Here is a 9,871-nt window from a genome sequence, read left to right on the forward strand (position 1 = left end):
TATCATTTATTCTATCCTTTTCCCTAGGAGTACTTAATCTTATCGCAAATTTTACTTGATTTTATTCTGTCGGCAACTTAAACTAGATAAAACTGTCCAGTGGGAACTTCTGCCAAAGTTGCAGTGTCTAGCCAGCCTGTATAACACTAACATTCCAGATTACGAGCTGGAAAAATTAAACTTGAAACAAAATTGAGGTGGAGTCAGATACAAAAAAGTTGCCCAGCGGACCTCAAAGGAAGAAAAACTTGAACTAGAACAAGGCTACAAGAATTTGTTGCACCAAATCCAAATGGCCTTGGTTACTGAACGAGAAAGTTTCCTTACTCATGTTAGTCGATTATCCCGTACAATCGAGATGCCTCCTTTTTTCTAAGCGCAGGAATGGCTTCTATAACTTCTGCATCCTGTTCATTGACAAACTTTACAAATATCAGAGCATGAATGTTATATGGAGAGACACTATTCCAAAGTACTCTAGATGAGAATCTGAGGTCACTTTCATAGATGAAAATCTTTGGGAACTAAAAGGAGAATAACATGGTACCCAAATGCTACTCCTTGTTCAATACTTTAGGAACTTTGATATATGGCTCCTCATAGCTTGGAACAGATGCTAAAAGTGCTTCCCTGTTGAAAAACATTTAAAATCAAAACACCAATTGTATATAACCTATAGCAATATTCAACTCAGAACCTACAGTGCATGGTTAGCAAACTATTTTCATCTCACTTATTCTCAAATGCTTCAGGGACATCTTCACGCAAATTATCACCTTCAGTGTCTGTAAATAAAACATCGTTAAAAACTTGTTAGAGCTTAATATCTAGTTACAGAGCAGGATTATCACTTAGCATAGGTCAAATACAAAAGTGATAGGCAATCAAGCAACTGTTTAAAAAATATCATTGATATGCTAGAAAACGCCTCAATTATATTATCAGTTTTGATGCAACAATATGTTTTACTCCCGCTACGAACACATATCACAAATGTATAGCACAACGGAACCACCAATTAACAAGGAAATACCAATTTATATAAATGAGAGTTCTAAGTACCAGCTCTAATAGCAGGCTCGACACTGTCAAGATCAACAGATTGAAGTTGCCCAAACCTGAAATACAGAACCCAAAAACCAAAGGGAAAATTTAGCTGTTACTTTTACGACTTTCAAGTTGTAATGTGATTAGAATTACATCCTCTTGCTAATGTAATGGCAATTATAATCATTGAGTAAAGTACATTCTTATAAGTTCTAACCATACAATATTTCCAAAGTTTTTATCTTTATAAGAATCATGGGATAACCTGATGAACAATGACAGCTAAAACCCCTAACAGAAACCCAAACCCAGGATTCATTTTGTGGAGGCATCTCCAAATTATTATCAAATACTAATTGGTTTGAATTGAATTTGGTTCTGAGCAGAAAATTACCATTCTATCACTTGTCGAATTTTGGGAGCGGATTCTTCAACCTGAAACCAAAGAAAAAAGTGTTGAGCATATCAAAAGATAAGCGAATAAAAATGGAAGAAAATAATGAAAGAAACCTCATTTGGGGCGAGTGAAATACGAGCTGTTTCAGCCAAACGAAGCACATCCGGTGGCTGCAAAGACGACCTCGTTTTAATAGAGAAGTTTCGGATTTTGGGATTATTGTTAATAAGAAATAACGGATACGAAGAAGAAGAAGCAAAAGACAAGCGGGTTTTAAACTTGAAGCTGCTGAGTATCGGCAAAGCTCTGCTACCCATTTTGTTGATGCCTTTGGGTGTGGATTAGCAAGTGATTCCTACGCTATTTGGCAACATTATCGCAATTAATTGTTTCTGTTGATTTGGGCTACAAAATGACGACAAGAACCAACGCCTAGAAGCAAATGTAGGGCCAAGTTCAAGTTCGGCCCAAACCTAAATGGTAATGCTGTACCCAACTCGATGACGACCGTTATCAACTTTTTATACATCAAAGCTCTAACATGGTCTCAAATTCTCAGCCCGCTATACAAAATCAGCCTTTGTTAGGATTTTCTACTTCGTGTGCAGCGTGATCCTTTCCCCTTCATTTTTTGTTACAAGGATGAAGTTGTGGAGGCACAAGTGGACTGATGGAATGTCTGCTATCACCCTCAGACACTAGAGCAGGTAGCCCTGATGTCACTGGAGCAGCCTCTGCTTCACCACCTCCCCTATGAATTGCTGCGTCCTTGCCGCCACCAACAGCTGAAAATTCATAAGAGGCTATTGAGGATTGGTGAAAGTTGCCATGGGGCGTCGAAATGGTAAAACATAAAGCTTCCTTTGAATGCTTAGATCAAGAATTTCAACCCCTTCCATGCTTGATGGAAATTGCTTTTCTTTTAATAGTCGAGACGGTACCAAAGAAAGGTTGACATCAGATGGAAGCATTACACAGGCGCTCTACCGATAGAAATTATATGAACAAGCAAAGAGTTGGCAGTCTCCAAATCTCCATCAGAAGCTTTCTTTATCATGATATATTAATTTTTGCCAAAGTTGGGTTCCATTTTTTTTGAAGACTTTCCAAATGAGTTGAGTCCTCAAATGGTGAGCTCATATTTCATGTGACTGCAGATCAATACAAAGCTGCTGGCTGCCTTTCCACAGCTCTATATTGGGTTAAGAGTTTGAACCTCATTTTGGAATCCAGATTGGAATGGAGTGAGCCAATTATAAGAGATCGACACCAAGCAACAGAGGCATGCCTGCAAACTTTGGCCCAATTACCATTCAACAATTTTGGATTCTTAAACCGCTTTCGGATCCTCTCATTTATTGCTTCAAGTATATCCAGTTTGCCATTTCTTTCCAGGGAGACAATATACTGGTGAAGATACTTGAGTCAAGCTATCAACTATTAGAATTTTGTAAAAAGGAAAGACACTTTTAGTTCTATTATTACGAGTCAAAGGGTAGGCAGTACAAATTGCCTAATTATCATATGCTAAAGGTTACATATTAAAGATTCCATGAGTTTAGAGTTCTTAAATAACAAACTAAGAAAACATATGTTACCCATATAAACTGCTCTCAGATACTTCTGAATTCTTAATCTAAGGCAAACAGCAGATCTCAGGCCATAAGGTACCCTGTTCCGTAAACAAACCAAATATCTTCTCTAGTTGATGCTCAAAACAAAACTAATTGCAGGATCAGCACCAGAAGTCTCAACTTGAATCATGGATAAAACTAGAGCCTTGATGTGCCTTCCAAGTGCCACTGGTACAATATCTTCAATGCACAAGGAGAACTGAGTCCAATACAAATCATGGAGGAATTGGAATGTCGTAATACAACTCAGCAAGAAAAAAGACTACATTCAGGAGTCCTATATATCCTGTCCTTAATGCCCTGTCAACTTCTCCAACTGGAGGAATTTGACATGCGCATCTGGATGCACAAGGCTTCTACTTCCATCATGTTCCAAAAGTAAGTGACCCATATAGTTTAAGTACAATAATTGTTTCAAGTTTCTCTTACAAAATTAGCAATATCTCTACATTCTATATCCAAGGAATTAGCTTGACCAGCACATGAGATAGAACAATTAACATCATCAGAATCTTTGCCTGCTGGTTTTCTGATGACAAAAGATTGAAGTAATGAAAGACAATCTTGGCCAAATCCTTATCAGCAGCAAAATCTAATTATTCTTTGTCAGGTTTACGACTCCCCAGCCTTTCAAGACGAGTACTCCGCCTCTCCTGTGGTTGTTCTTCCAAAGAAATTTATTCTTTTTCTTTCAAATTACTTGCTCTTTCAGAGTCGCAATCACCAGGAGGCATGCTTTCACCTCCTTAAGCTAAAGTAGGAACTTTCTTTTCCACAGGCTCCATAAGAATTTTGGAACTAGAAGGGACGAGTATTCTTAACCTGACATCCCCAGATCTGTGCAATTTTCCAGTCCTGACCTTAGAACCACACCCATTCAGTGGAAGTAAAATTCCCAGAAGTCCATCAACGAGAGCCGCCGGGAAGCTGCTGCAAGTTGCAATTCTATGATCTGGTTCAGCTTTTTGTGTGCAGTGACCTGATCTAGATTCTCATTAGGTGCTGTTCTCTTGTCATAGAATTTATGACGAAAATGTTTAGGTTCCGGCTAGTTGTCTTTGCCTCGCTGTGTTTAGGATTGGCATTGATTATTCCTCCTCTTGAGACTTGTTTTTAAGATACATAGTACTTGTATTATTGCTACCATTTTCTCACTGTAGAGCATTTGCTAATTGTTATGTATAGAGAGGTGTTTCTGTAACAAAATTTTCAGAAATTTAGCTGCAGCAACTTTTGGGAAAGCCAAACATTTGGTTCAAATCACTGTTCATGTTTTCAGAATGCTATGCTCAAATGCAGCAAATGTTTTTCATCTGTTTAGGTTTGTAGCCTGTAGGTTATAATTGTATAGTTTCTTTCTTCTCTGAGTATAATGTCCAGAAACGAAGTCTCCTCACAGGGTATGATCCAAACCACTTATATCATCCTTAATTCATGATAGGCTTTCGTCTCTTGATAAGCTTTCTAGTTCTAAACGTGGAGACAAACTAAAAGAAGCTTTTCTTTCGGTCTTAGAACGGGTCTGGCATTTTAATACCCAGATTTCATTAAAGCGGGCTTGAAATCTAACCCAAAAAACACGACCAAATATTGGTGGGTACCAAACCAGATCAGCTGATGGCCTAATGCCCAATAAGAAAAGAACGAATACTGATCTACGTGTCCAATAATCCTAGGTTCCGCATTTTCACCGTTACTGATTTTGACATGAACCGGTATCCTCGCTCACTTTGGAGATCTTGGAGGACGGAAGTAGAAACTAACACCCCTGGTTTTTGCATCATAGAACTCATGACTGTGAAACTAGACCTTGTTGCTTAAGACAAAGAGAAACTTATTTCCAAAGAAACGAGATTCTGAGCTGCAACTGTTACAATTACAATTTACAAAGCCTAAAAACACATGATTTATGATGCATGCATGCAAATTGATCAAAAACACCGAACAAAGACAACACCAACCACCACCTTAAAGAACCAAAAGACTTTAACCCAAACCAAGCCCTAATCTAGACACTACAATTCAAGATCCTTGGCCTTGAGCAACTTCCTGAGCCTTGTGCTGCACACATTATCCATACTCCTTAGCCTTCTCCGTCATGTCCCTAGCCGTACTTGCAAGCTTTTTCCTTGAATAATCCAGCTGATCCGCTCCTGGTGGATGCTTCACTTGCACGTAGTAATATATCCACGATAAAGCCGTGATCGCCGCCACGCCACACCCACCCGAAAACAACAACCCGGTAATCACCAGGAAGATGACTATCCCAGTGGGGACTAAAATTGGACTGAACAGGACCATAAGTGGTGTGGCCATGATCAGGGCAATCACTCTCCCGGTCATGGTTAACCCTGACAAGAAAAGCAGCGTTGCACCAAGTGTGGTCGCAGTCAAAAACTTAGCCGCCTGGCGAGAAGATGGAGCTGACTCATAGAGCTGCTGAGTTATCGGTTTTTTTTATCATTCGACATGATGAACGGCCCTGATCGTACAACGAATATATTAACAAATAAAAAATGGCCAAGAAAGCGAGAAAATGAAAGAAGGTTTGCGCAGGTACAGAGAGGCATGTAAGGGGGGGCATTATAGGAAGGTGAGGGGAAGGTATACGTGGCGGGAGGCGAAGGCAAATCTCTCGTGATGTCTGTAGAGGTGAGGGGCAAACATACTATCTAGTCTAGAATAGACTGAAAGGTTGGTACGGTTGGGTCCGGCGCGTGTTTGGTTGAGCAGCTTTGCATGGGTGGTAGTTGATGAGGATGTGACGCCTGCTTCTCCACCCTCGGTTGGGCCTGTTCAGTAATGGATCCTTTCTGTTCATAAAAGCGTTTCGAGGTATTCAGTAGGAGTAGTGATGTTCATTATTCGCTTAATTTTAAATTAAATTATTTAAAATTAAATTAATTGAATTAAAGTATTTTATTTTTATTAATTAAATCAAATTTATAAATTTTAAAAATTAAATTGAATTTGTTCTGTTCGTTATTTTTTTTATTAATTAAATAATAAATACATTTATATTAATTTATATTTTAAAATTTTAATTTTTTATATTTTAAATAAATTAAATAAAATTGTCTAATAAATTATTTAAATATCAAAATATTATGTTAAAAATTTTAATAATTTATAAAATTAAATGATTTATTGTATATATTTTTATTTTATATTTAAATTATATTATTTTAATTAAAATTTTGATTGTTTAATTAATTTAATTTTTCAATTTAATTAATCAAAATTTAAAATTTTTTAAAAGTTATTTTTATTAATAGTCAAAATTAATTTGATAATCAATTTATTAATTAAATTAATTAAATTAAATCATTAATTTAATTAAAATTAAATTATGAACAAGACAGTAAAATCCACGACTAGAAAGTCGAAAATGCAGAAATGAATGGAATGAGTATGTCACAGGACTGGACGGCACCAACCATTTCGAGGACAGATTTTTGGATCCAAACCCAAATCAACATATGTTTTTTATTTAGTAGCAAAGTGACGTTGATTTTTATTATGTATATTTTTTATTCGATTTAAATCAGGCAAGTTTAATGAATTTATAAAAAAATATATTTTTATAATTTTTTATTAGATTCAAATTCAAATAATAAAAAAAATTTTGATCATTCAAATCAATCTTTTTATTTTTTATATTAAAATTTTAGGATATATATTATTCAAAAAATTAAAATAATAAAATTTTTTTAAACTTTATCACATTATTTTTATAAATTTTTATATTTTTAATTTTTAATTTATATTATTAATATAAATAATTTATTTATTTTAAATAAGAACTTATTTAATAAATAAAAATAAAAACTTATTTAAATATAATAAAATAAAAAATTTATTTAAATAAAATAATAAAATTCAGGCTACTTTAATATTTTAACCTATTCAAAAAGAATACCGGTGACACGGCCCACGCGGTAAAAGTTCCTCATTAATCAGTGAGCTAAATTCTTTAACACTACTGTTTAGACAAAAGCCTTGGCCATCTATTTTAATAGATCATAGTCATTGGGCCCACTCATATGTTCCCAAAGGATAGGATCCAGAGTTACACTTGACTTACCTGGTGCCTTAGAAAAACTCTGAATTGGGCCTCATTTAGCCCAAGACTTGTAACAAACAAGCCCATAGCCGTGAGACGTGAACTGGCCAACATGACAGGCATGTGACTCTAACCTCTCCTCTCACCAGAGAGCCGGTCATCTCTTCAGATCTGAAAATTTTGAAAAGAGTTCCACGTGGCGCACCGTAATAATTGGACCGTTGCCAGTGGGGTTCCCCCGATCCCTCCATTAGCCTCTTCTCTTTTTGTCTTCTCTCGCCTTCTCCATCAAATAATAATACTTAAATCAGCCTTGGTCTCTTTTTTACTCTCTCAAAAAATGGCGATCGCTGACACGCACCCCCAACAACAAGATAAGGTTTCTTTTTTTTAATTTTGTTTTCGCTGTTTTTCTTGGGAAAATTGTAGCAATTTTTCTTTTTCATGATTTCATCCTTCAAGAACCAAACAAAGCCCAATTTTCAGTTTAATTTCATTTATAGAGGACGGAAAGTTCTGAGAATGGTTTTCTCCGTATAAAAAGTTTCAATTTTCGAACGGGATTGATTTTCTAGGGTTCTAATGGCAGATTTGCGAATTTTGACAATTCTGTCTGGTTCGTACCCTTCCGTAACTAGGATTAGCTGATTTTGAAAAATTGGAAACGTCAATGATTTTGGCATTTGGTTTTGAGACAATGTTGGGGATTTTCGTAAATTATGGTTTAATTCGTTGATATCCATTTTGACAGCTTTCATTAGAGGCTTCGACAGCTGAAAAGAAGAAATGGACGCTTAGTGATTTCGACATTGGAAAGCCTCTTGGACGAGGAAAGTTTGGTCATGTTTATTTAGCTAGAGAAAAGAGGGTCCGTTTCTTTCGATTCCTTTTTCTTTTTTCTTTTTTTTCCCTCAACGCTTTTGTTTGCTAACAAATGTGAGGAAAATTGAAGAAAATAAGAGTTTCTTTATTATCTATAATGGACTTTCAAACTTTGACATATTATATAACACCATTATCTGTAATTATAGTACTAGGCTGATCCATATGTACTTTTGAAGCAGAGCAATCAGATTGTGGCACTCAAGGTGCTTTTTAAAAGCCAACTACAACAGTCTCAAGTTGAACATCAGCTACGCCGTGAAGTGGAAATTCAAAGTCACCTGCGCCATCCCAATACATTGAGGCTTTATGGTTATTTCTATGATCAGGTATAGCCTATATTGATGCTTCGATGTATGTAGGTAATTGAAATGTTCTGGATGAATTAACACGTGTTTTTCTGAATAAAACTTTTGCAGAAACGTGTTTATCTGATACTGGAGTATGCAGCCAAGGGTGAACTTTACAAAGACCTGCAAAAAGTGTCAATACTTCAGAGAAAGACGTGCAGCAACTGTGAGTTTTCTTTTTTTTTTTTCCCGCCGATTCTTGTGATAGTTTGTAATGCGCTTAATGAATTTATACATGGATGTATATTGATAAAAGAAAAAAGAACTAATTGGATGTTTGGTTTGAATGCTTATGTTGTTTGTTGCTGTATGTTGCATCTTTAGCTCGGGCACTCATTTATTGTCATGGAAAGCATGTAATACACAGAGACATCAAACCTGAAAACCTGTTAATTGGTGCACAGGTGATTCCTAATCTATGGCTGTACTTTTTGTTTGGTTTATTAAATAAATGTCTTATAATACTAATCTTGCCAATTGGGATTCCTTTGTCAGGGTGAACTCAAGATTGCAGATTTGGGATGGTCAGTGCACACATTTAACCGCAGGCGGACTATGTGTGGTACACTTGATTATCTCCCTCCTGAAATGGGTACGTAGTAAACAATTAGAAGTAAGGGATTAAATGTAATGCTCCATGAGTTTTGCTTGTTCATTACTGGTTTAGCTTGTTCATTATCGAGGAGTTCTATGTTAAAATTATATCCCTTTGTGTCAAAAGATGAAACTTCATAGGAATTCAAAACAGTAAGCATAAGACAAGACTAAGTTTTGGATTATTTTTTATGTTCTCCACAGTTGAAAGCGTAGAGCATGATGCTAGTGTAGATATCTGGAGCCTTGGTGTGTTGTGCTATGAGTTTCTTTACGGAGTCCCTCCTTAACACTCCGACACTTATAGAAGGTAACTGTGATCTGCAAAACCAGAGAACATGATCAAAACTTCCGGTTACTTTTCAATTTTGAGTTATGACATTGCTTTTTAACAAGGTTAAAGTTCTGTTTTCAAATGGTGATCCGTTAGGGAATTCAACCTGTTATAGTAGGTTACGTCATAATGTTGTTAGTTCGTCTTTTTATTTCTGGTATCATAACTTTTCCCCTTTACCACCCCGTCCACAGGATTGGTCAAGTGGATCTGAAGTTCCCTCCTAAACCAATAGTTTCATCTGCAGCTAAGGACCTAATTAGTGAGGTATTTTTTGTTGCTTTTGTGACTTGCAATATACATATATCAACAACGTTCCATCATGGCATATCCTGAAGCTTTACTTACAGATGCTTGTCAAGGATACTTCCCAGCGCCTGCCACTACATAAGCTTCTTGAGCACCCATGGATTGTTCAGAATGGTGACCCATCTGGCATCTATAGAGCTTAAGATACATTTGTTCCTCTAAATTCTTTTTGTGAGGATGATTGTGCAAAGATGGTTTCAGGTTAAACGTTCTGGTTCTTGACCCTATGAATCCTTGTTTTGCATGTAATTTATTTGTTTT

At 36.2% G+C, this 9,871-nt stretch overlaps 1 protein-coding gene and 2 pseudogenes across 3 annotated transcripts; 1 reads left to right on the forward strand and 2 right to left on the reverse strand.

Annotated features, from left to right (window-relative positions):
* Positions 1-31: 31 nt before the first annotated feature.
* On the reverse strand, positions 32-1,841 carry LOC111299297 (glutamyl-tRNA(Gln) amidotransferase subunit C, chloroplastic/mitochondrial-like). 2 transcript variants are annotated; one of them, XR_016329750.1, is made up of 6 exons: positions 1,558-1,841; positions 1,442-1,482; positions 1,063-1,118; positions 702-785; positions 548-630; positions 32-407 (listed from the first exon to the last, which is right to left on the reverse strand). XR_016329750.1 is itself a non-coding variant. In XM_022894395.2 (6 exons), the coding sequence occupies exons 1-5, from the start codon at positions 1,759-1,761 to the stop codon at positions 555-557; spliced, it is 429 nt and encodes a 142-aa protein (XP_022750130.1). In that variant the 5' UTR covers positions 1,762-1,823; the 3' UTR covers positions 142-407; positions 548-554. The 2 variants fall into 2 exon arrangements, 1 of the variants encoding a protein (XP_022750130.1); XM_022894395.2 differs by having other exon boundaries at positions 142-407; positions 734-785; positions 1,558-1,823.
* A 2,726-nt stretch (positions 1,842-4,567) lies between these two features.
* LOC111300893 (oleosin G-like) lies at positions 4,568-5,549 on the reverse strand (annotated as a pseudogene).
* Positions 5,550-7,173: 1,624 nt separating this feature from the next.
* LOC111300894 (serine/threonine-protein kinase Aurora-1-like) lies at positions 7,174-9,862 on the forward strand (annotated as a pseudogene). Its single transcript, XR_016329759.1, has 9 exons — positions 7,174-7,520; positions 7,893-8,009; positions 8,215-8,352; positions 8,443-8,539; positions 8,698-8,777; positions 8,869-8,965; positions 9,172-9,277; positions 9,496-9,568; positions 9,652-9,862. The product of XR_016329759.1 is annotated as a serine/threonine-protein kinase Aurora-1-like (transcript).
* Positions 9,863-9,871: the final 9 nt, after the last annotated feature.

This window comes from Durio zibethinus, chromosome 18, assembly GCF_047325235.1.
Source record: "Durio zibethinus cultivar Kanyao isolate XHJ-2024 chromosome 18, ASM4732523v1, whole genome shotgun sequence".
NCBI classification, from domain to species: domain Eukaryota; kingdom Viridiplantae; phylum Streptophyta; class Magnoliopsida; order Malvales; family Malvaceae; genus Durio; species Durio zibethinus.

Coding starts and splice junctions, on each gene's coding strand:
- LOC111299297 (XM_022894395.2), bottom strand. CDS start 1,761: ATGGGTAGCAGAGCTTTGCCGATACTCAGCAGCTTCAAGTTTAAAACC. Junction 1,483..1,557: donor TTTCACTCGCCCCAAATGAG/GTTTCTTTCATT, acceptor CTTTGGTTTCAG/GTTGAAGAATCCGCTCCCAA. Junction 1,119..1,441: donor ATTCGACAAGTGATAGAATG/GTAATTTTCTGC, acceptor TCTGTATTTCAG/GTTTGGGCAACTTCAATCTG.